The 27,221-nt window shown below is 43.1% G+C and overlaps 1 protein-coding gene across 1 annotated transcript in view; it reads left to right on the forward strand.

The window, feature by feature from the left end:
• The window catches only part of RALGPS1 (Ral GEF with PH domain and SH3 binding motif 1), a 315,889-nt gene that overhangs the window by 124,728 nt on the left and 163,940 nt on the right, over positions 1-27,221 (forward strand). Inside the window, 2 exon segments of the mRNA XM_030919367.1 lie at positions 11,304-11,393; positions 14,412-14,504. Of these exon segments, the coding sequence (XP_030775227.1) occupies positions 11,304-11,393; positions 14,412-14,504 (183 nt within the window).

The following is a 27,221-nucleotide window of genomic DNA, read 5'->3' on the forward strand; positions in this document are numbered from 1 at the left end:
TAATAAAGAAGAAAAGAGAGAGGAATCAAATAGATGCAATAAAAAATGATAAAGGGGATATCACCACGGACCCCACAGAAATACAAACTACCATCAGAGAATACTATAAACGCCTCTACGCAAATCAACTAGAAAATCTAGAAGAAATGGATAAATTCCTGGACACTTACACTCTCCCAAGGCTAAACCAGGAAGAAGTTGAATCCCTGAATAGACCAATAGTAGGCTCTGAAATTGAGGCAACAATTAACAGCCTACCCACCAAAAAAAGTCCAGGACCAGATGGATTCACAGCTGAATTCTACCAGAGGTACAAGGAGGAGCTGGTACCATTCCTTCTGAAACTATTCCAATCAATAGAAAAAGAGGGAATCCTCCCTAACTCATTTTATGAGGCCAACATCATCCTGATACCAAAGCCTGGCAGAGACACATCAAAAAAAGAGAATTTTAGACCAATATCCCTGATGAACATTGATGCAAAAATTCTCAATAAAATACTGGCAAACCGGATTCAGCAGCACATCAAAAAGCTTATCCACCATGATCAAGTGGGCTTCATCCCTGGGATGCAAGGCTGGTTCAACATTCGCAAATCAATAAACGTAATCCAGCATATAAACAGAACCAAAGACAAGAACCACATGATTGTCTCAATAGATGCAGAAAAGGCTTTTGACAAAATTCAACAGCCCTTCATGCTAAAAACGCTCAATAAATTCGGTATTGATGGAACATACCTCAAAATAATAAGAGCTATTTATGACAAACCCACAGCTAATATCATACTGAATGGGCAAAAACTGGAAAAATTCCCTTTGAAAACTGGCACAAGACAGGGATGCCCTCTCTCACCACTCCTATTCAACATAGTGTTGGAAGTTCTGGCTAGGGCAATCAGGCAAGAGAAAGAAATCAAGGGTATCCAGTTAGGAAAAGAAGAAGTCAAATTGTCCCTGTTTGCAGATGACATGATTGTATATTTAGAAAACCCCATCGTCTCAGCCCAAAATCTCCTTAAGCTGATAAGCAACTTCAGCAAAGTCTCAGGATACAAAATTAATGTGCAAAAATCACAAGCATTCTTATACACCAGTAACAGACAAGCAGAGAGCCAAATCAGGAATGAACTTCCATTCACAATTGCTTCAAAGAGAATAAAATACCTAGGAATCCAGCTTACAAGGGATGTAAAGGACCTCTTCAAGGAGAACTACAAACCACTGCTCAGTGAAATAAAAGAGGACACAAACAAATGGAAGAACATACCATGCTCATGGATAGGAAGAATCAATATCGTGAAAATGGCCATACTCCCCAAGGTTATTTATAGATTCAATGCCATCCCCATCAAGCTACCAATGAGTTTCTTCACAGAATTGGAAAAAACTGCTTTAAAGTTCATATGGAACCAAAAAAGAGCCCGCATTGCCAAGACAATCCTAAGTCAAAAGAATAAAGCTGGAGGCGTCACGCTACCTGACTTCAAACTATACTACAAGGCTACAGTAACCAAAACAGCATGGTACTGGTACCAAAATAGAGATATAGATCAATGGAACAGAACAGAGTCCTCAGAAATAATACCACACATCTACAGCCATCTGATCTTTGATAAACCTGAGAGAAACAAGAAATGGGGAAAGGATTCCCTATTTAATAAATGGTGCTGGGAAAATTGGCTAGCCATAAGTAGAAAGCTGAAACTGGATCCTTTCCTTACCCCTTATACGAAGATTAATTCAAGATGGATTAGAGACTTAAATGTTAGACCTAATACCATAAAAACCCTAGAAGAAAATCTAGGTAGTACCATTCAGGACATAGGCATGGGTAAGGACTTCATGTCTAAAACACCAAAAGCAATGGCAGCAAAAGCAAAAATTGACAAATGGGATCTAATTAAACTAAAGAGCTTTTGCACAGCAAAAGAAACTACCATCAGAGTGAACAGGCAACCTACAGAATGGGAGAAAATGTTTGCAACCTACTCATCTGACAAAGGGCTAATATCCAGAATCTACAAAGAACTCAAACAAATATACGAGAAAAAAACAAACAACCCCATCAAAAAGTGGGGAAAGGATATGAACAGACATTTCTCAAAAGAAGATATTCATACAGCCAACAGACACATGAAAAAATGCTCATCATCACTCGCCATCAGAGAAATGCAAATCAAAACCACAATGAGATACCATCTCACACCAGTTAGAATGGCAATCATTAAGAAGTCAGGAAACAACAGGTGTTGGAGAGGATGTGGAGAAATAGGAACACTTTTACACTGTTGGTGGGATTGTAAACTAGTTCAACCATTATGGAAAACAGTATGGCAATTCCTCAAGGATCTAGAACTAGATGTATCATATGACCCAGCCATCCCACTACTGGGTATATACCCAAAGGATTATAAATTATTCTACTACAAAGACACATGTACACGTATGTTTATTGCGGCACTATTCACAGTAGCAAAGACTTGGAATCAACCCAAATGTCCATCTGTGACAGACTGGATTAAGAAAATGTGGCACATATACACCATGGAATACTATGCAGCCATAAAAAAGGATGAGTTTGCGTCCTTTGTAGGGACATGGATGCAGCTGGAAACCATCATTCTTAGCAAACTATCACAAGAACAGAAAACCAAACACCGCATGTTCTCACTCATAGGTGGGAACTGAACAATGAGATCACTTGGACTCGGGAAGGGGAACATCACGCACAGGGGCCTATCATGGGGAGGGGGGAGGGGGGAGGAGGGAGGGCTTGCATTGGGGAGTTATACAAGATATAAATGATGAATTGATGGGTGCTGACGAGTTGATGGGTGCAGCACACCAACATGGCATAAGTATACATATGTAACAAACCTGCACGTTATGCACATGTACCCTAGAACTTAAAGTATAATAAAAAAAAAAAAAACAAAAAACAGTAATTGTGTTAATAATAGCTTATGTGTATTAAAGGTTTATTAGCACCATGACCCACTGGGGATATACTCCAGGTATGTTTGGCTCCTTCAGCAATTGGAAATCAATTAATGTAGCCCACTGTAAAATAGGCTAGGGTAGAAAAATCATATTATTGTATCATTTGACCTGAAAAAGCATCTGACAAAGTCCAGTACTCATTCATAATTTAAAAAAAAAGAAAAAAAAGTCCGGGCGCGGTGGCTCAAGCCTGTAATCCCAGCACTTTGGGAGGCCGAGGCAGGCGGATCACAAGGTCAGGAGATCGAGACCATCCTGGCTAACACGGTGAAACCCCGTCTCTACTAAAAAAAATACAAAAAACTAGCCGGACGAGGTGGCGGGCGCCTGTAGTCCCAGCTACTCGGGAGGCTGAGGCAGGAGAATGGCGTGAACCCAGGAGGCGGAGCTTGCAGTGAGCTGAGATCTGGCCAGTGCACTCCAGCTTGGGTGACAGAGCGAGACTCCATCTCAAAAACAAAAACAAAAAACAAACAAACAAACAAAAAACTCAACCAATTAGGAATAGAACAAAACTTCTTCAACTTGATAAAGAACATCTACAAAAGTCCTTCAGCCAACATCATGCATAATGGTAAGACACTGAATACTTTCTCCCTAAGATTGGGAACAAGGCAAGGATGTGCTCTCTTACCCATTCTGTGCAATGTCTTACTGCAAGCCCTGGCTAGTGCAGTAAGACAAGAAAATAAATAAAATGTATACAGATTGGAAAGGAGGAAGTAAAACGACCTTTATACATAGGTGACATGATTATCTAAGTAGAAAATTCCAAAGAAATCTCCAAAACTACTCCTTGAACTAAGAAGTGAGTAAGCAGAGTTGCAAGACACAGGCCAGTATGCAAAAGTCAGTTGATTTCATCTAGACCAGCAATGAGGAACTGCAATTTGAAGTTAACAAACAATACCATTTACAATATCACCAAAACAGCAACAACAACAACAACAAAACCACACAACAAAAACAGGTTCTGTTAATGTGGAAACCTCAAAAACTGAAAAAAGAAATCAAACTACAGCTAAATAAATAGAGAAATATTCCATCTTCATGGAGTGGAAGACTCAATAGTGTTAAGATGTCAGTTCTTCCTAACTCGATCAATAGATTCAGTGCAATCCCAATCAAAGTCCTAGAAAGCTGTTTTACAAATATCAGCACAATACTGAAAAAGAACAAAATTGGAGGGCTCACTCTACCTGATTTCAGCACTTAACTGTAAAGCTACACTTATTAAGACAGCATGGTATTGGTGACAGAATTGACCCCATTACGTAGGTCGATGGAGCCAATAGATAGACCCACAGAAGTATGGTCAGCTGATCTTGGAGAAAGGACAAGTGGTGCTGGAAGAATTTAAATATTTGTGTGTATATGTAAAAAAAAAAAAACCTAGACACAGACCTTAGACCTTTCCTAAAAATTAATTGAAAATGGATCATAGGCCTAAATGTAAAAAACAAAACTGTAAAACTTTTAGGAGAAAACATAGAAGAAAACCTGTATGACCTTGGATTTATTAATGAGTTATCAGGTAAAACACCAAAAGTACAATTCATGAAAGAAAAAACAAGTTGGGACTTTATGAAAATTAAATTTTTTCACTCTGCAAAACACATGGTAAAGAGAATTAAAAGACTTAACACAGATTGGGAGAAAATATTTGCAAAACACATATCTGATAAAGGTCTTGTATCCAAAATATACTCTTGAAACTCAACAATAAGAAAACAGCCCAATTAAAAAATGGTCAAATATCCGAAGAAACCTCACCAAAGAAGATATGCAGATGGCAAATAAACATATGACAAGATGCTCAACATTATTTATCATTAGGGAAATACAAAACACTACATACCTATTAGAATGTCTAAATAAAACAAACAAAAAACCCTGATAACATCAGTTGCCGTCAAAGATCTGAAGCAACACCAAACTCTTACTCATAGCTGGTGGGAATGCAAAATGAGACACTCAGTCCAGCAACTGCACTCCTAGGTATTTACCTAGCTGATCTGAAAACTTATATCCACACACAAAAAACAGCACACAAATGTTTATAGCACCTTTATTCATAGTTGTTGAAAATCAGAAGTAGCCAAGATATCATCCTTCAGTAGGTAAGGTAAATGGATAATGAACCACGGTAAATCCATACAATGGAATAGTATTCATCCAAAAAAGAGAAAAGGAGCTTTCAAGTCATGTAAAGACATGGACGAACCTTTTTTTTTTCTTTTTTTTTCTTTTTTTGAGACAGAGTTTAGCTCTTGTTCCCCAGGCTGGAGTGCAGTGGCGTGATCTCAGCTCACCACATCCTCCACCTCCTGGGTTCAAGCGATTCTCCTGCCCCAGCCTCCTGAGTAGCTGGGATCATAGGCATACGCCACCATACCCGGCTAATTTTGTGTTTTTAATACAGATGGGGTTTCTCCATGTTGGTCAGGCTGGTCTGGAACTCCTGACCTCAGGTGATCCGCCCGCCTCAGCCTCCTAAAGTGCAGGATTACAGGCGTGATCCACCATGCCCAGCCTGAATATTTAAAAAAATAATAATTTCAGCTTTTATTTTAGATTCAGAGTACATGTGCAGCTTTGTTACATGAGTGTATTGCATGATGCTGAGGTTTTGGGGTATGAATGATCTTGTCACCCAGGTAGTGAGCATAGTACCCAATAGGTAGTTTCTGAGCCTTTGCCCCCTCTCTCTCCTTCCTCTCATAGTCCCCAGTGTCTGTTGTTCCCATCTTTTTGTTATGGATGAATCTTAAGTGCATATTGCTAAGTAAAAAAAGCCAGTCTTGAAAGGTTACATATGGAGGATTCCTTTTCTCTTTTCTTCCTCCTCCTGAATCATTATTGTTGGTTTATTACAGAGCAAAGAAGATGTTCTTGCTAGCAAAAAATCAATCAAGTTATCAACATGATTATACTTTTACATTTATATTTCCTTTTTTGACATTCTGGAAAAGGTAAAGCTATAGAGATGATGATAAACAACTCAGTGTTTGTCAGGGCTTTGGAAAGGGGAGAGGGCTAAATAGGTGAAACCTGGGTTGTTTTTTTTTTTTTTTTTAAGTCAGTGAAACTATATGATATTATCATAATGGATACAGGACATAGTGCATTTGTTAACTTTATAGCACCAAGAGGAAACCTTTTTTTTTTTTTTTTGATGGAGTCTCACTCTGTTACCCAGGCTGGAGTGCAGTGGTGTGATCTCGGCTCACTGCAAGCTCCACCTCCCGGGGTTCATGCCATTCTCCTGCCTCAGCCTCCTGAGTAGCTGGGACTACAGGCACCCCCAACCACGCCTGGCTAATTTTTTTGTGCTTTTAGTAGATAACGGGGTTTTACCGTGTTAGCCAGGATGGTCTCGATCTCCTGACCTCGTGATCCACCCACCTCGGCCTCCCAAAGTGCTGAGATTACAGGTGTGAGCCACCGTGCCCCGGCCCTTGAAACCTTAATATATACAAATTTTTAAAATTCAACTTGAGGGATCTTATATTGTAACAACATGTAACAAAATGTTACATGTTGTTATAGATAATGTTACAAAATGATACAGCAGAATGTCACAAAAGAATCTATTATAAATGTATGAACAACCTCACTGAAGAGGGGGAGAGAAAACATTGCTGGCCTAAGTAAATTGGTAATAGAATGGAGCCTATAAGACTAAAGACAAAAGGAACTACATATAAGCATCATACTCTATTTGATAAAGTTGTTTCCCAAGGGGGACGGGTAACAATTCTGAAACCATTATCCTTGTATACTGGAATCAAACAATATAAGAAATGGATGAATATAAGAGAGTATAAGGAAATGAGTGGTAGATGGTGGGAACCAATCTCACTGTTGGAGTGGGAAATTACAGATAAGCTAGGTGTGAGGAGGCTAGAACGATCCATGTGGTAATGGATTACAGTTGGAGACATCAGTATGAACTCATGTGTAACTTAATGCAGATGTAGATGGTTACATATAGAAATCTTTATAGATGTGTGTATAGGCATGGGTTAGTACACACACACACACACACACATACACACACACACACACACACATTTCTTGGCTCCGCCAGCTGAGAGGACCCAGAAACGATGATATCCCAGTAGCAACAAGCATACTTCATACCTGTTTTGTGCTAATCTTGGTTTCTAATACTGTTACTTGGTAAAAGGAACCAATGTTCCTTGGAGAAATGACTAATTTTAAGACTAAGGCAAGAAATATAGAATATGAGCCTGTTGCATATTATATTGCCAGAAGGTAAGGAAATGCTCAAACTAACAAACAAAAACAATACAGGGGTTATGTCAAAGGGATGCAGGAGCCACCTGAAAGAACTCTCGAAGGCCAAAGCTGGAACAACTTGAGCAGCATGTAATAACAGTATTGGGTTGTAACCCAAAGTGTAAAATAAATATTCACAAGTCTATACTGATAGAAATAAATGCGGGAGAATCGGCAAATCTCTTATGCAGAAGAATTTCAAATAATCTATGTAGATTAGACCTCAAGAAGGTAGAATGTAACTTCCCACTCATTAAATATTGGCTGAGCTTACTGACTTCCTTTCAGAGTTTGAGGTGGTAGTGTAAATTGCATAACCAATTACCTATCAATGGGCTTTTAAAAATTGTAGATAGTGCTTCCGTGAAAGCTTGTATGTATGTGTTTCTATATTTCTGTATTTTTATAAGGTAAATATTCTAGGGAGACTATACCTTAAACATCTTGAAAGATATGTTCAAGTTGTTCTTCAAAATGTTATTGATTTCCGTTCCTTCAAACAGTGTATAAGAGTACCAATGTCTACATGCTCTTGGTACAATATATGACTCACAACATGTATTTTTATTTGATACACAAAGAGTTTTTGTCAATCAGTAATAAGAAAAAACCTGCTTGGGTGACATAGTGAGATCCCATCCATACAAAAACAAACAAACAAAAAAAAAACCAGTGTGGTGATGCGTGCCTGTAGTCTCAGCTACTTGACAGGCTGAGGTGGGAGGATACTTGAGCCCAGGAGTTTGAGGTTGGAAGGAAAGATGTCCCAGTAAAAAGATAGTTCTTCGTAAGGACCTGCATAGGCAATTCAGAAGGCAAATAGTACAAATGACCTATAAATATTTGGAACAGAAAATGTTAACTGAGAAAAAGCAGAACAAACAAACAAACAAAAAACACCTGAATAGTCATGAAAGAAATGTGAAATTGAAACTGTGAAATGCCATTTTTTCCCACTGAATTAGTTAAAAAAAATGATAGTAACTGGTATTGGCCTGTGTATGGCAACATGGATCTGCTTCAACTTGTTGAGGAGTAAACAAATAGACCTTTTGGAGGCCATATTTTTTTACATATACTTTTGAAAACAGGTACACACACTTTTATTCACTCCACTTTACAGGACTTTATCTGAGGACCTTAATAAAAAGTGTACAAACATCTGTATAAAGATGTTCATCTCAGCATTATTGCAACAAAATTAGAAATAACCTATTCAACAGTAGAGGGTTATTTCAGAAAATGATGATACTTCTCTATGATGAAATACTTGGAAGCTGCTAAAAATTGTAGAGGAATATTCACTTATAAAAATTCTTGTGATATATAATTAATATACAGCAGTTTAGTTTTAAAAGGCAAACATGTTCTATATAGAGAAAAAGAAGATGGCCGGGCACAATGGCTCATGCCTGTAATCCCAGCACTTTGGGAGGCCGAGGCAGGCAGATCACGTGAGGTCAGGAGTTCAAGATCAGCCTGGCCAATATGGTGAAACCCCATCTCTACTAAAAATACAAAAATTAGCCAGGGGTGGTGGTGCATGCCTGTAATCCCAGCTACTAAGGAGGCTGAGGCAGGAGAATCCCTTGAACCCAGGTGGCGGAGGTTGCAGTGAGCGAAGATCGTGCCACTGCACTCCAGCCTCGGTGACAGAACGAGACACCCTCTCAAAAAAAAGAAAAAAAAAAAAAAAAGAAAGACCAGAAGGACGCATACCACAGTGTTTATGATGTTAATCTATATGTGAGACTGAAATTTCTTTCGTTTTGTACTTATCTCTGTTTTCCTTGTTTTCTGCATCAGACTTCTGAAGTTAAAAGCTTAAGTTTCCTTTTCTTAAGTCGTTAGAAAAGAGAATAAAAGAAAAAGTGTTTTAAACTATGCTGATTCTACCTTTGTAATGTCTTCCTTATCTCCTTCTTCTTTCCATCTCCTTTGGCATGGCCCTGGCTCAGACCTCCTCATATCTCACTGAGATCATTGCATCAGTTTTCTAATGGGTATCTCTATCCTTCCAAAGGATCTCATCTATCACCCTGCTCAGAAGCCTCTGAAAGTCCCTGTGTAGAAGAGTGTTTTAGCTCCTCCCTCTCACCTTGTTGCACCAGTCCTACCCTCCCCACCACGCACCCAATCTGGTCTTTTTCTCTCTCTCCACCCTCGTCCTCATTCATGACCCCCACCCACAGTACTCCTGCAACACCAGTGCTCTCAGCCTACCCAGCCATCCCTGGTCATGGAACATATAGCCACACTTCAGTCTTCTCTTCTTTAAAGTCACCCATCTTTCAAGGCCTGTCTTCTTCGAGAAGCCTTCCTCTATCGTTATTACCTCTCTCATACTTTGGTTTACTGTTTGAACTTCTTCCATGGCCATGATTACCAGCTGCCTTGTAATATAGTGATTCCTTAAGGATTCTGCCTCCTCCTTTGGTCACCTCAATTTCAGGAGGGTCTGGACTCCCAGAGCCTGGAACCCGCACACAGAAGGGGCTTCATGGAACTCTGCTGAATCGAGTTGTTGACTCAGAGTTGCCTCTGCACAATGTGTGCTGCAGCTCCAGAGTCAATGCTTCCGTGTTCCATAATATGCCTTAAACATAATGATTCTCTGACATGCAGGAATCTATTAAATTGTACATGTAAACTATCACACTTGAGTGTGATAATGTGGCATAAAAATGTAAGGTTTATGGGCACCCCATTTGGTATTTAGAAAAACTTTTTTCTGTACCTGGCTAGTAAATATTTGAGTCTGAACTTAATTGTGGGCAATTCCTTGGAAAAAATGATTCTGTGGAAACCCAGTCATGTCCTGGAGGCAACCACAGATAATTACACTGAGAAAACATTTCTATAATACTCCTGCTTAACATAAAAAGCACATTGTTGATTCTTGGTTTCTCTTTCTTTGCTTTCTGTTTGAAAAGTGATGGTATTTCAATAACGATAATACATTTTATTGCAGCAGTAAGCTTGTTTTATTAGCTCTGGAATATCCTTAAGTGTATATTTCCCTGTAAAGTTTAGGGGTTTTAGATGCCTTGCCTTCCTTTTAATTCTCCCTATGCCCCGTGCTTTGCCTGGCTCTCCACCTTTCTTTGTAGTGCTGTCATTGCACTCTTGGGCATCCGTGTTTCACATAGAACTGTTGTTACAGAAGTGAAACATAAACAGGAAGAGCTAGCCACTTCCCAGCATTTCTTGGCATGAGTCTCTTCCGTTGCATTGAGGTGCCATGTGAGTCAGCTCCACTCTGGTAGATGACTTTCCTGTTCCACCATCAGACACAGGGGTTCGGGCTGTTGCAGTATGTGAGAGGTCAAGCATGAATGGGTTTCTGAACCAAAGCTACCAGCATACCCTTTTTGGTGCATGCTGTCTCCAGGAAAACATGCCCTGTAACCTGCATTGCTTTATGGAACTTGGAAAGAGATTCTTCTACTTCCATATCATTTACGTTATGGGATGGGCCTCTCCTGAAAAATTAAATTTGTTAAAATTATGCAAATATTGATGAATCCTCCTCATCTTAGGGCTGGCTGGGGATATGGACCTCACAAGTGGTCCTGCCAATGTATATGTCCGTTTGGCTACGTGTCCATCTGTCCCTCCATCCAGCCATCACCCATGATCTCCCCACAACTGGGATCCTTCTGAGCAGGAATTCAGTCTGATTCATCTCAGGATTCCCAGCAGCTCTTCTCAAGACTTGTGTCATGGAGGCCCAACTCTCCCCGGATGATGAGGAAAGTGCTGCTTTCTCTTGGCCACTACAGGGTGCACTGGAGACAGGATGCTGAAAACACAGCCCATTTGCAGGGTTGGGTGCTGTAGAGGAACTCTTTAACTCATGTGACCCCAGGCTATCCTCTCCCAGTTTCCTGACTTCTTGGAAATCCCGTAACAGCGGTGGGCATGGGTGACATGGGTGGTCCAGCAATTAACAACTTTTCTGGTGTGTATGTGTGTATGTGTGTGTATTTGACTCTACAGGTCAGTTTTTGGGTTGTACGAGAAATTCTAACAGCACAGACTTTAAAAATAAGGGCAGAAATCCTCAGCCATTTTGTGAAAATAGCCAAGGTAAGCTTTTTATTATTATTTTTCCTTCCTTTCCCTTTTCTCTCCCACACCTCCTCCTCAAAAATATATTTCCTCAGTACTTTGGGAGCTGCTTTGCTGTGGGCCTGCTGGGCAGAGTTCAAACAGGGTGCTGTGGCTTGACTTCCCCAGGCAGAGCCAGCTGTTAGACCTGCCTGGGTGCTCACCAGCCCCCTAGCACCTTGTGTGCAAATTGGCAGCATGCCCCCATACCCTATAATGTTGGCAGCCAGCCCTTCTCCTTACCTGGGCTTTCACAGTCTCTCCACAAGGCAGGACCCAGAGGCTGTCCCTGGAATCCATTCATTCTCCTACTTTAGATTTAGCCAGTTCTGGGGGTTGATGGATTTTAGTTAGTGTCAATGCTCAATGCTTGTGATATCATCACATCCTGCACAATATTGTCAGCAGTCAGCAGACCCCACCCACCTCCCACTGAGCTTCAGGTCTGGGCCAGATGACCCTGCAGCCCCCGATCCCCACCTCCTCCCCCCGGCCTGATAGGTTCTGTCCTTGTTGCGCATCACCTTTTCCCTCCTCTTCCCTTATCTCTAGGAATGCTGTGCCATCCCATGGGCCTTCCTGGACCACTCATGCCCAGCAGCTCCTCCCCATACACTGGTTTCAACCACCCAGGCTTGCCTGACTCTCGGCTACAGCATTGTGCTGGGTGTTTCGCTGCTTGCTTCGTGTATGCATGTGTTGTCTTCCCACCCAGGTCCTAGGAAAGCTGCCCTTTACAGAGGCCCCTTATGAGCCAGGCACCATGCTATGGTCAGCTGCTTTACTGACCTGGTCATATTCAGTGCTTATATGATTATAATTCCATTTGCAGAGGAAGGAGAGCTTAGAGAGGTGAAGTGTCCGTGCTCAGGGCCCCCCCCCCATGGCCAGTCAGTGGCAGGGCAGGAATTGGAGTCATGCCTCTGTGCCTTCAGGGAAGCTGCTCTGCTGGCTTCATGGGCAGGTTAAGTGCATCATCTATTTATGTTAAGAGCAATGGCCACATTTACTTCCTTTTTTTTTTTTTTTTTTTTTGAGACAGAGTCTTGCTCTGTTGCCCAGGCTGGAGTGCAGTGGCATGATCTCGGCCTTCCGGGTTCACGCCATTCTCCTGCCTTAGCCTCCTGAGTATCTGGAACTACAGGCGTCCGCCACCACACCTGGCTAATTTTTTGTATTTTTAGTAGAGATGGGGTTTCACCATGTTAGCCAGGATGGTCTCGATCTCCTGACCTGGTGATCCTCCTGCCTTGGCCTCCCAAAGTGCTGGGATTACAGGCGTGAGCCACCGCACCCAGCCCACGTTTACTTCCTGTGCATTCTCCTGAAGTACTTGGAACTGGTGCTGGGCTTAATGATATTTATTGCTGTCAATCAGTTCTGTGCTGGGCCACAAGAGAAAGTAGGATGTGGTTCCAGTCCTCCCGGGCTGTCAGTTTGGAAATGTGTTTATGGATCCCACCCATGGAATCCAAAATGATCCCTCCTTAATCTCTGCCATTTTCTGTGTGGCAGACTGTCATGCTGGCTCTGTGCCCTGGCTCTTTCCTTGTGCAAGCCCCTTCCTTTCTCTGGGCCTTGGTTTTCCCATCTATAAAATGAAAGGAGTGGGTTAGATAATTTCCATAGCCCTTTCAGCTCTAAAAAGAAGTTCTGTGACAGGCGTAGCAATGCAGATACATGGAATGAAATTCACTTCACTTAGAGAATCTATTCTTACACACAGGAAACAATTAGAGAATGTTACGAGATGTATGAAATGAAATAGCTCATGTGATGAGAGAGAAATTTCCAAGCAGGAATAGAGCTGTGAGGACTAAGTATAAGGGCTTTTCCTTTCTTTATGCATTTCACTAGGCCCTACAATGTGCTGGGCACTGTACTGGGTATGAGAGACACGGTGGTAGATAAAACTTTGTCCCTGCTCTCAGGAAACAGCCCAGGGTGAGAGAGAGGCAAGTACAATCCAGTGTGCTACGGATACACATGGACTTCTTTGGGGACACGGTCAGGAAAGACATATTAGAGGAAGGGGCACCTGAGCTTGGAAATACTTAAGTGACAGGGGTGGGAAAAGACAAGGCTGAGACTCACATCGTACTGAGCTCCTGCCCTGGGACCAGCCACTGGTCTAGGCAGTTGATATGCACTGTCTCATGTGGCAAAAGTGCCGTGATTGCCTTCCGCACTTTAAGTATGAGGACACCAAGGCTCAGAGGGATTAGGTAACTTGCTGAAGGACACACAAGTAGTGGGAGCTGGGATTGGAACCAGATCTTCTGGTTTCATAGAGCCTGCCTAATAACCCAAACTTCACTGTCTCCCAAGAATGAGAAACGGCACCCCCATCCTGTTAGCAAGTTTCCGGTAGCATAAAACCAGGAACAGAGCAGTTGCATTTTTCTGCACTTACACTCGGTTGTGTCTCATTCTGTTTCCCTCCATGGTAAGAAACTTGTCTGAGACTGAATTGAATCCAAATGTTCTCGCTAATTTGGGGTCTGGTTCAAAGGAACATGGTCAAGTGATGGGGAAGCCCGAGCATTGCCTTCCCAGCTGAGAGGGATTATGCAGATTATTGGTACCATCTTTCCTCGGCCTCTGTCTCCTTCTGGTGTTAAGATAATCATAGAAGACCCACATTGATGCTGCTGGCACAGTCGGGGTTTTAGTTTACAAAAGCCTGCTGGGACAGTATTCAGATTTGTCTAAGAAAAAGACGTAATGCACATTATCAAACCTTACCCCGTGCCACGTTTCTGTCCAGACTAGTCAGCTTATGAAATTTTGCACATGTTTTAGATGCAGACTCACCTTTTGACAATTTGAGAGAAAAAAAGCATATGGTTTCTATGAACTCCTTAGAACTATGTTTTCTACATGAGATATTTTTAAGTGTAATTGAATTTCATAAATATGACATTTGGTAACACTTGAAAATGTTTTTGTTCTGTTGTTTATAGCAGCAAAATAATCTATTCCATATCTTTTTTTCAGAAACTTCTAGAACTCAACAACCTTCATTCTCTCATGTCTGTGGTGTCAGCATTACAAAGTGCTCCCATCTTCAGACTGACAAAAACCTGGGCCGTAAGTTAATCTCCTTAAGTCTGTCTGATTTCGGCTATCATTTCATTGGTGAAGTTCTTTATTCCACAAGCCCCAGCCTTTCTCTTACTGTCTATACTTGGTCAATGACAGAGTTACTATGAGTTGATGACAGTTCTGTAGGCGTCCTCACTCCGTCAGTGACCCCATCCCCATTTTGGCACCAGGGAATGATGAAGGTGCTGACGTGGCTGGGGTCAGAATCCCCCAGAATGGATCTTCTTGGACACCACCATGTCATGTGTGATGACCGGGTCAGCAGCGTGACTTCTACCCTCCACTTGGCTGGAATTTTTCTCTGGCAGGCTCCAAACTGCCCTTGGGAAGGTCTCTGGGCTGATGGTTCGCAGCTGCCCTGGGTCACTAGCCATACCGCTAAGTTTCCCTGGAGAAACCTGTGACCCCCGTGTAGGAAAAAACGGATTTTTTTCCTAAGGCCCTGGATAATTTCAGCTCAGAGGTGGAGTCTGATAGTTACATAATTGAGTCTGTAGGAAAGTTTTTCTGCTGTAAAAATACTTTAAAAATATCTCAGACCTCTTTATCCTCCTTCTCTTGGCATAGTGCCTGACATGGGGGAAGTAATTGCTATTTCCATAGCTCATTAGCATTCACCTCCTGGCCTGCCTGATCTGGGGTCTCTCACAGCCACACAGCGCAAGCCTTTCAAGACCTGTTTATATCCCACGGAACTGACAGAAACTGTATGGAATTGTCAGATGTGCTTCTGCAACTCATTTCCGAACTTCTTTCTGCCAGTTCGTGGGGCTGGGCTCTGTTTCCTACTTGGCTGGTTCAAGGGCCTTTAAAATACTCAGGGATTATGTTGTAGGTGATCGAAAATGAGCCTTATTTCTTTAAATTGCCGTTTTCCATAGATCTAGTCCTCGCAAAGTAGAGTGAGAGGTTTTAGCCCAGTGTCAGAAAACTGGGTTTGCATTCAGATGCCATTCAGAGCATGACTTCTGTGCGACTCATTTTCTCGTATCAACTCGGGGAGGTTGGCGTAGATTCTTGGTTTTCCATCAGTGCTTCGTGGAGTCCCAGGGGTTCCTTAGAGTTGCCTTGGGTGCCACCAGGGGCTGAGATTGTGGAGAGATGCTGCCAAGCAGGCGGTTCGGGCACTATTTCCACCAGAGCAGCTCTGTTTGTATCAGTTTTATGTACTGGACTTTTGGGTGAATTTCAACTGAGCAATGGCTTTGGAGGTCGAAAGCAAGTTTGGAAGCCACCGGTCTTAGCAGTTGCTGCCAGCCCTGTGATTCCAAGTCATTCTGACCAGTAAGGCTTTTTTTTTTTCAAAAATTGCTTGGAGATTTCTTTTTAAAATGAATTTTCCATCACTTAGATGCTGTTATTGTTTCTTGGATTGCTGGGAGCTATGTGAGGACCCAGAGGGATGATTTTTGAATCTTCTCATGATGCCTAGACTTTACTGTCAATAATATTGTAACTCTCAACAATTCCTATAAGCTATACAGTTGGTGGAGGCAGAGATAGTTAGCACAGAGGGCTAGGGTGTCTAAGGGTCTTGCGCAGAGATATGGTCCACTCAGTGATAGGGCCAGGCCCATGGATGAAGCTGTGGTGTCCTCCAGGGGATGCTGTGTACTGTCAGGACAGTGGGCAGCAGCAGGTCACAGCAGTACCCAGGACCACTCTGTTAGGCTTGACAGGCCCTGCTCAAGGTGGCTGGGTCTTCACTCCTGTTGATGGTTCTTTGCTGCAATGAAAATAAACCTCCAGGCCAGGTGCAGTGACTCACTCCTATAATCCCAGTACTTTGGGAAGCTGGGGGTGGAAGGATCGCTTAAGGCCAGGAGTTTAAGACCAGCCTAGACAACATAGCAAGACCTCATCTTTGCAAAAATTCACAAAATTAGCTGGGCATGGTAGTGTGCACGGTAGTGTGCACCTGTGTCACAGCTACGCAGGAGACTGAGTCAGGAAGATCCCTTGAGCCCAGGAACTCAAGGCAGCAGTAAGTTATGATTATGCTACTACCCTCCAGCTTGGGTGACAGAGTAAGACCCCATCTCTAAAAAAGAGAGAGAGATTGAGAGAGAGAGAGAGAGGAAACTTCCTTGGGGAGCCTGGAATGGAATTTGCACCCAGGACCCATTCAAAGGCATGGGCATATTCACCTAGCTCCCTTCCAGGCCATCTGGGTCATGTTCTTCCTCACACGTATGCCAAGATAAAAACATGTGGCAGGCACTGCCCTAAATGCTCACTCTTTGTTTCTTTCTGTCTCTCTCTCTGTCTCTCTCTCTTTCTTTCTCTCTTTCTTACTTTCTCTCTTTCTCTCTCTCTTTATCTTTCTTTCTTTCTTTCTCTCTTTCTCTCTTTCTCCTTCCTTCTTTCCTTCCTTCCTTCCTTCCTTCCTTCCTTCCGTCCGTCCGTCCGTCCGTCCGTCCGTCCATCCGTCGTCTCACTCTGTCACCAAGCTGGAGTGCAGTGGCCTGAACACAGCATACTGCAGCCTCAGCCTCTTGGGCTCAAGCAGTCCTTCCACCTCAGCCTCCTGAGTAACTGGGACTACAGGCCACACCACATCCAACTAATTTTTAAGTTTTTTGTAGAGATGATGCCTTGCTATATTGCCCAGGCTGGTCTCAAACTTCTGGGCTCAAGCAGTCCTCCTGCCTCAGCCTCCCAAACTGTTAGGATTATAGATGTCAGCCATTATACCTGGCCCCTAAACACTTTTTTTTTTTTTTTTTTTTTTTTTGGGACGGAGTCTCGCTCTGTCACCCAGGCTGGAGTGCAGTGGCCGGATCTCAGCTCACTGCAAGCTCCGCCTCCCGGGTTCACGCCATTCTCCTGCCTCAGCCTCCCGAGTAGCTGGGACTACAGGCGCCCGCCAGGTCGCCCGGCTAGCTTTTTGTATTTTTAGTAGAGACGGGGTTTCACCATGTTAGCCAGGATGGTCTTGATCTCCTGACCTCGTGATCCGCCCCTAAACACTTTATGTATATTAACCATTTTGTTCTGACAGCTGCCCATTGAGATAGGCACTGTTACTATTGTCATTTATAGATGAGGAAACAGACACAGAATGGTAGAATGGTTTATACAGGGTCCCACAGCTAAGTGGCAGGGCTAGGATCACACCTAAGCAGCCTGGCTCCAGAATCCATGCTCTTAACCACTGTACCCTACTGAACAAAAAAGACAATTCCAGCCTACCCCCTGTCACCCAAAACAAGAGAGGGGTCTTATTTTTTTAATTTTTGTTTTTGTTTTCCCTTTTGTACCATAAGTATTGCATTAGGAACTTGGAAAATAAGATTGGTAGACTACTGGTACCTCCCGGGCATTTGGGTCTGTCTTGGCTGTGGCTGCTGCTGGCCTGGTACCTGGTTGCTGGCGTGCAGCAGAAAGAGCAGTCAGAGGAGGGCCTGTCAGGGAGGGGACATGCAGCCAGTGAGCCAGAGAGCTGCAGCAGGACTTTGAAGGCTGCCTTACAAATGCCTTCTGGACACGCATTCCTTGGATTGTTTATACCATGGCTTCTGTTGCTCCTCTACTTCCCTTGGTTGGTTCCTGTCTTTGCACCTCAGTGGGCATTTAGCTGGTGGGGAAGAGGAAGATGCCAGGGAGCTAAGATTACATGTCACCAAAGAGCAGGAGACTCAGGGCAACAACATGTCCCTGTTCCTATTCTGAGAAACCTCCCTATTGTGTCCTAAGGGTGAGCCAGGGCTGTTTCTCTGGTTACAGAGAGCCACTTACCAGGGCAAAAGGTGGGTAGATGCAGCATCCTAGGAAATGAGAATGGCAACTGCCACAATATTGTGTCAGGGAGATAGGAGGTGAAACACACTGTGTGGATTACAACATGAGGTCTCCAAGGTCACTTGTGGGGTAGCTGCTAGTTTTTGGTGAACCCACTATTTAGCCTTTGTTTTAGATCAGACTCTTCCCTCTCACTCACGTGTCTTGTTAATCCAAGGACTACGGTTGGTTGGCATAGAGCATTTAGGAAACAGAGGGGGCCAAACTCATCATCTTTTTATTTCATCCAAATCACCCCCATCCCCAGTGGAATGGCAGACTCCACTGTCTGTATTCTTGATGCACCTGTCTGATAACAGCACAGGGTGGAGCATGCACCGACTCTGCAGTTTTGTTTATAGGTCTGCCACCCCCTTTTGACTGCATGCCTCGTTGATGATGTTGATTTTTCTCTGTATCCTTGGTGCCCAGCCACTCTACATTTGTTGTTTGAATTGTATGTGTTGTCCTGAGTTGCATTGCATCTTTCTTTTGCTATTAATTTCTGGTATGAGATTGCCATAGAAATGTTGCTCAAAGAGAGCTGTTTCCTCTCTGCTCACTTGTCCTTTGAGTTGGAACTGGTGAGGCCTCATGTGCCACAGAGTAGAGAGGTGCAGGTGGCATTGGAGGAACCAACCATAACATCCCCAAAGGTCAGTGCTGTGATAGTTTTTGTTTTGCAGAGGAGGAAAACTGAGGTTTGAAGAGGTAGAATGACTTGTTCAAGATCCAGAGCTAGTGAGCGACAGAACCAGCATGACACAGCCTTGTCCTGCTGGAATCCACAGTCCATCTTCTTGGCCTGTGTGTTGGATGGCTTGCTAATGGTAAGAACCTGTGAGAGAATCAGGCTGGGCACAGGGCAGGGACAAATAGACACACTGCTTTGGAAATGGGGCTAGAGAAATGCAGCTAGCACACAGGGCCCGGGGACAGGGCAGGCCAGCTCTCTGTGCCGTCCCTGTGGGTTGCACTGAAAGCCTGAATATCTGGGAAACCTGGTGGAAGGGAGTTACAGGTGTGGCAGGATACCTGTTACTTGGCCACATCGTGGATGACCTCCAGAGAATTGGTCATTAAGCTAGGGCAGGGCGTCCTGTTGGCCTCTCCATGGGTGGCTGCTAAGTGCTAGCTGCTGGGTGAGCTAGACAGGACAGACTGACACTGAACATAGGCCTGTACACAGTAGGCCCTTAATAAATGCTGTCTGCATACACAAACAGGAAGGCTACCATAGCTGGCCTGGAAAAATGCAGATGGGGAATGATTTACCCCAGCACTGTGACGACTTTGGAATATTGGCTCCCTTAGAACCGTGAAACCTGAGCAGGAAGGTGTAGCAGCCAATTCTGATTTCCTGAGTACACATCACCGTGTGGCTCTTATTCATTCTGCAAATCAAACATTTCTCAAATGTCAGGTTCTGAAGCCGTAGTCAAGGCCCCTGTCCTCATGGGCTTTCATGTTACTCAGGGAGAATAAACATGTGCCTAGTCTGGCTGGCACAAGAAGTGATCAATAAATGTTTATTGAATACATGAAGTGATCAGCAGGGAGCTGTCAAATTGGAAGAAAAGTGATGCAGAATACATGACAGAGAATGACCGAGTATCTGCTTTAGTGTGGCATTAGGGAGGGCCTCACTTCCCTAACGTCATGCTGAAGTACAGGCGTAACGTACATTCAGCCATGTACTTTCAGTCAAGGCCTGAATGACAAAAAGGAACCAGTCATGCCAAGATGAGGGGATGAGCATCCCAGACAGAGGAGATGGCTGGTGCAAAGCCCTGCACAGGAATCAGCTTGATGTGAACAAGGAACTCAGAGGTCAGTGTGGCCAGAGCTCAGCGTGCCAGGAGGAGATGGATGTACGAGGCAGTGGCTGGGCAGCGGGGCCAATCATGTTGGGCTGAAAGCCTGGGAGAGGAGTTAGGTTCTGTTCCAAGTGCAGTGAAGGATTTCAAACAGGAGACGGACACAATCTGGCTTCCAGTTGCTCTTTGGTTTTTGTGTTTTTAATTACTGTTGCTACTGTGAAAAACAAATTGGGTGGGGGATGGGGACCAAGAGTGGAAACTGGGGCCTACTCAGGAGGTTAGGGCAGAATTCAGGAGCAAGGGGATGTTGGCAGGATCAGGGTGTGTTTGGGGATATTAGAACAGCAGGCTGATGCTGGATATGCTGGGGAGAGCTGACAGGTTGTGTGCTGGATGAGATGTCGAGATGAGAAGAGAATGAGGGGTGAGTCCTAGGTTTTGGGCTTGAGCAACTGAGAAGCTGATGAAACTTTTTCTTTGATTAGAGTCATCTCAAGAGGAGACTGACTGTTTTGTGAGTGATCTAGGGGTATGGAATTCCTAGAGTATGGATGAGTCACTCATTACAGTAATTACAGTCAGGTGCTAGACACGCCATGTGTGCGCATGTGCGTAAACACATACACCACATGTGTGCACACATATGTACATGCTCTTCTTGCTCTGTGCATGTTCCCAGAGTGATTCACTCTTTCCTACTGAATTGATCCAAAGAGTTTGACTCATTTGCCGCAGCATTGTGAAAACTGAAGTTCTTGAAAGGCAGGTCAGGAGGCCTGGTCTGGAGGGTGGTGACCTGGGAGGGGAACGATCCTGGGAATGGGGCTCTCAGTCCTAGATATCTGGGGACACAGTCATTGAGCTGTGCAATTCAGAGAATCGCTCCTTGTACTAAGAGAACTAAGGCCACTTGGCAAATATCACAGGACAGCAGATGTGTGACATTCACATACTTTGGAATTCAAAGTCCTTCATCCAGGAAGTGCCCTTTGCCCCACTTTGTCTGACGCAGTGCCTCAGTGGTAGCCACCCTCTGATGTTGTTGAGAAGGTGGTGATAGGCCTGAGCTGCTTTTTGGAGGCATTTCTGAGCATTTGGTCAGGTGGGAGGTGAGTCAGGTGAGGCGATAAGGAGATGGATGCAGACATTTGCATGAAACCAACATTTGCAGCCTTCACTCGCCCATCCTCATCATTCCTCATAGTCTGGCTTGGAACTGCTTCTCAGAAGTTCTCAGTCAGATCTGCTGACATTTGCACCCTCATCTTCCTTGACATTGCTACAACATTGGACACTGTTCATAACTCCCATCTTGAAAAATCTCTTTTCCTTTGGCTTAATTTTCTTCCTCTTGACTCCTTTTGTTTCTATGGATGTGGATCTTCTGCAAGGCGGTGACCTCTCCACCTTCCCTGATCCATTTGCTATCCCTTGGTGGTCTCATCCACTTGGGGAGCTTCAAGTGTCACCTGTTGTACCCCAGTGACGGCTGGCTTTTCAGTTACAGCCCTGATCTCTCTCCTGTACCCTAGAACCCTGTTCCAGCTGTCTGCTGTATAGAGCCCTCTGCTTGCATGTTCCTTTGACAGCTCGCACTTGGCATGTCTGAAATCAAACTTTGGTTTCCAGGAAGATGATGGTGAGTGCCAGAAGACTCTCTTAACAGACTGTGTTTTAGACTCTTAGGCAGTATGGTAGACTGAGAAATAAGCCTCTCCCTCCCAGTCTCCTGCTTCAAACACACAAACACAAATTCTGGATAAAATACAACCAAATTAAAAAACCAACAAGCAAAGCTAAATTAGAAGCCAAGAAAGGGAAGTCACCATGTGTTAAAAATAAAGTGCTCTCAGAGTCAAAACAGTGAGCAGAGTTCAGAGAAACTGCTGTGTATAAGCCTTTGCAGCTGGGAGCTAGGGTTGTAATGCCTGCACAGAGAGGAGAGTCCGGCTGCACACACATGGGGGGCTGGAATTCAGCTACCCATAGAAATCAGAGAGACACGTCAGGTATTGCTGCATCAAAAAGTCCCTCTCCAGCCTAGGAGAGCCCCAAGGGAGCATGAGTGGAAAAACTCATCTGTGAGAAATTGTCACCCCAGCCTGTGTACCTTATGCAGCGAAGGGATCTGAATACATATTACATATGATCTGCATTGGTGTGGGAACCTCAGACCAAGAAATGAGGGGCATGGAGATTGAGAGCATGGCCTCTTAAATCAGACACCTGAGTTGAGCCCTGGGCCTACCTCTTACAGTGAGGATTAAATGAGTAAATACATGAAAAAATGTTTAGAACTATGCCTGGCTCATATTGAGGGTTTGGTAAGTATTACCTGTTGTTGTTGTTATTATTTTTGACTCTACTTGACTATTCTCGAATGGATTGGCAGAGGCTTCCATCCTTGTATGACAGGCCCTTTTACTTATGGCCTGAACTGTCATCCTCTTTCAGCTGGTCTCATTGCTTCGGGACTTGCGCTCTCTGGGCCACCCTCACACTGCTACTGGAGCGATCTCTCCAAAACATGGTTTCAAGGTTTTCACATCCCTGGTTAAAGATAGTTTTTAGTGTTCTCCCTCAACCCCTCATCCACCTTGCTAGGACGGGGGCTTTGTGCCATCACTCCTCCAGAGCGGCATTGTGCTCAGATACAACCATTCCGATGCCAGTTTTTCTTTTTGATCTGCCATTTGAGCATTTATTTCACCTTCAGTTTTATGAGAATGAATATTTTGTCAGCCAGTTTTTAGCCATCATGTGGACTTCCAACACTGTATTTCAGTGATGCCTCTGAGTGAAGGAGAGAGACTGAGCTAGAATGAGAGAGAATTGGTCTGTCTTCATGAGTGTTTCTGAGAGAAACTTGCATCTGGGGATGTGGCACATGATGTAAGCTAGTGGGTGCTGAGTGTCTTGCAGAGTGCTGAGGACATAATAGAGGCATTTCGACATTGGCAACAAACACCAAAAGATTTCATACCTACTTCCTGACCCTAAAAAACAAACCATAAACCTTTCAGCTGTGGCCAGCGGTGCATCTGCTACCACCAGCAACACAACAACTCAGAGCCCCAAGTCATGTGTGCAAGAGATGCGAGAGCTGGCCTGAGGAATTTTCTGTTAAAACATGGCCATAGTCAACTCATTCTTTTCCATTCACTGTTCATGCTTAGCAGTTTGTGATTGTTCCCCTGTTTGCAAGTTGAGCTGAAGTATCTGGAAAAGTAGAATAAGCAGTCAAAATGGTGTCACAGGTCTATGGCATCCAAATGCCCAAGTCAAAACCACACATTGTGAAAAGGAGAGTTTCCATCTCTCCCCTGTCTCTTCTAGTCTTATGCAAAGCAACACTTGCCTCCACTTCAGCCAAACTGCTGTTTCCTTAAACAACCCTTGTGTGTCCACCTCCAGGCCCGCACTGATACCTTTTGTGGCCTCGGGGCCTCTCCAGACCCATCTGTGCTTGTTGAAATCCCTCTAGACTTGTTTTCAGGACTCTCTTCCTGCAGTTCCTTCTTTGGGTGATAGGGTTTGTTCTTCCCCTAGAGAACCCTCTCCTATGTAGTGTTTCTGATCCTTCCTTGCTAAGCCAGGTTGAACAAATGAGATGTGTATTTGGTACCTGACTCTCTGCCCACTGCCAGACCAGATCTGGACCCTGAATGGGCCCTCGGCAAACATATGTTAGGGGATCAAACTCAACCTGCCGGCTCTCTATTCTTGGGTCTTTGTGGGAATATCAGGATTATGTATGTGTGTGTATATGCATGTGATTGGATACATGTGTATATGTGTGCATGTAACTGTTGAAGGATGATTTTTTAAAAAGATAAAATCATGACTCATACAAATATAAGATGAATACTTGTCAAAGATTTTATTTAACTCATTGATTAAGGAGAGAACCAGTAAGATATTACAACCATATCAAAAGAGAAGCTAGAGTACTGCACTTTTATAATCAGGTAAGGAAGGCTAAAATCACTTTAAAAATTGGTATGAGGCCGGGCGCGGTGGCTCAAGCCTGTAATCCCAGCACTTTGGGAGCCCGAGGCGGGCGGATCACGAGGTCAGGAGATCGAGACCATCCTGGCTAACATGGTGAAACCCCATCTCTACTAAAAAATACAAAAAACTAGCCGGGCGAGGTGGCAGGCGCCTGTAGTCCCAGCTATTCGGGAGGCTGAGGCCGGAGAATGGCGTAAACCCGGGAGGCAGAGCTTGCAGTGAGCCGAGATCTGGCCACTGCACTCCAGCCTGGGTGACAGAGCAAGACTCCGTCTCAAAAAAAAAAAAAAAAAATTGGTATGAAATTAATCACTATTCCGAAGGTGATAATCAGTAGCATTCTATGAGGCATTATTTGCCTTTCTGTAGACAGGAATTATTTATATTACTACATTTTCTACAAATTAACTTCTGTCTGTACAGGGTTTAAAATAGCTTTAGTCAAAGATAAACATGGACAGCTAGCCAGGATACCACTAAATTTCAGTTACAATTTTTCCTTGTGTTACATACAGTAGTCTCTATTGCATCTAATATTTTATATTAGGTGTGTGACATTGTAGTTTTTTATTTTTCAGAAATGGGCATGTTTTATCTAAAGAAGTAAAAAATTATTTTAAAAATTCCAGTTCGTTTCCTTACTGCCTCCATACTTAGTCTGCTGAATCCATTGGTCCATAGATTATCCACAACACTAAAAATTCTTTCCGTATCAACAGTAGACACTGGAATTGAAATGGAATTTTAAGCCAATTTTAACATATTTGGAGCAGCAGGCTCTTTGCTAAAAAATATTTCCATGTATCAAGAAATATTCTCTCGAGGCAAGGGAGCAAGACACCGAAGTCCTTATAAAGAAAATTTGGAGAAATTTTTTTCTCCTCCATGGAGACAACTTCCAGATTTGAACTGCTTTACTAGAAAGGGGAACGGTGGTTTGTGATCAGTCAAATACAAGTGCCACATACAAGGTACTCGGAGCATGACGGGAAATTCCAGAAGCCATCCACTTCTTCAGGTATTTCTCCAAGATTTGTGATCTTCCTGGCTTTTGACCTCATGGTTTGTGAGTCCCATTTATCCTTTGCACCATGAAAATGATTCAAAATTAATAAGGAGGGACTTTGTTTTTACCTTGTAAATTAATTCATTTTGCATATGTGGTTATAGCCCCTTTCTCAGTCCTATGTTGTATATTTTTGCTTTTTAATATACATTTTACCTATTTTATTAATATTTTATAAAAATTAGCTCTTAGGTTTCGTAATCATTTCTATAGGGTTGATGTTTAGCTTTTTTTAGTTCGATGTTTTGTTTTTTAACATGCCAATTTCTACTTTTACCCATTGATTTCTTTCTCCCATTTTCCCACTATTTTCTTAGCTTGTTGAGTTGAATATGTAGTTCATTTATATTAGTTCTTGTTTAATAACAAATGAATTTAAAGCCACAAAGTTTCCTCCTAATGTGCTTTTGGCCTCATCACACAGTTTAATGTACAGTATTCTAATTATGTATGGCTTGTAAATAGTCCATTATCTTGGCTTTTATTTGGTCTTTTGCCTAAGAATTATTTGAATATTCAAAATTTTCCAAGTAATTGGATTTTTCAGTTGTTGTTATTTTTCTCATGATTCTTTTATGTAGCAAATATTTTGGCAGCAATTTCCTCTGTGTCAGGAATCATACCAGATACAGGGATCAGTAGAGTGGATGTAGCCAGCATGGTCACCCTCCTCATGGAGTCCATAATTTGTGGAGGGAGACACAAATGTAATCATATAGTCAAGCACAATCATGATCAATATTATGGAAGAAAATCTCAGGGTGCTCCAAGACTTCTAAACTTTACTAGAAGTGAAGTTATACTTAGTGAAATTTTCCTTAACCTTACTTCCTTATCTCTTTTCTTGAACAAGAATGATTTTAGTGTCTGTTTGACTCTGGGTAAGCAGACAATTTACTTTCTCGTATGTAGTTCTGATGGTTTCTTCCTGAGGCTTCCCATAAACTCCAAAATCTAAAGGACCCTCAAATTCAGATGAGGTTTGCAGTTTATGGTTCTTGTAATGAAAGCTTAAAACATGTGAGTAAATGCTGTTATTTTCTGAGCAAACAAACCCTATATTTAAAAAACTAAACCTAAAAAAGTTATCAGCATTACATGCACATGAATTTTAAAAATCACTAAGTACTGAGAGATTTAGTGAAACAACTAACACTCATCACTCATCTCTCCACACCCCAGTTATTCCCCAGAAGCAACCACTTTCAGTTTAAGCAGCTTCTTCTAGTAGTTTCGGCCATATATTTACCAATGTGCTTTTGCCACAGTTTCTTGACCCATCTGCTTTAGACAGCATCTGGTGACTTCTTTGTATGCTAGATGTTTGTTTAGTTTTCCTGAACCACCTTCCCTTGTTCCTCAAACACATTCATCATTATAGCGAAATCACTTTTGTTAAATGAATAGTTGGTGTTTTAATGATTAGGAATAAGTATGCCTCACTATAGAGTCAAGTAGTAAACTATGAATAATATGCCCTTCCTTGAATATTTTGTCATTTCCCTGGATTGATTTGTTTTTTTGTTTTGTTTTGTTTTTGTTTGGTTTGGTTTGTTTGTTTTTGTTTTGGGTCTTTCTGTTGCCCAGGCTGGAGTGTGATAGCTCATAGCTTACTGCGATCTTGAACTCCTGGGGTCAAGCAATCCTCCTGCCACAGCCTCCCAAATAGCTGGGACTACAAGTGTGCACCACCATGCCCAGCTAATTTTTTTTTTTTTTTTTTTTTGTTTGAGACGGAGTCTCACTCTGTTGCCTAGACTAGAGTGCAGTGGCGCAACCTCGGCTCACTGCAACCTCCGCCTCCTGGGTTCGAGTGATTCTCCCGCCTCAGCCTCCAGAGTAGCCAGGACTACAGGCACCCGCCACCATACCCGGCTAATCTTTGTATTGTTAGTAGAGACAGGGTTTCAAGATGTTGGTCAGGCTGGTCTCAAACTCCTGACCTCATGATCCGCCCGCCTCAGCCTCCCAAATTGCTGGGATTACAGGCGTGAACCACCATGCCCGGCCTTAAAATTTTTTTGT

Source organism: Rhinopithecus roxellana, chromosome 16, assembly GCF_007565055.1.
Source record: "Rhinopithecus roxellana isolate Shanxi Qingling chromosome 16, ASM756505v1, whole genome shotgun sequence".
Taxonomy (NCBI): domain Eukaryota; kingdom Metazoa; phylum Chordata; class Mammalia; order Primates; family Cercopithecidae; genus Rhinopithecus; species Rhinopithecus roxellana.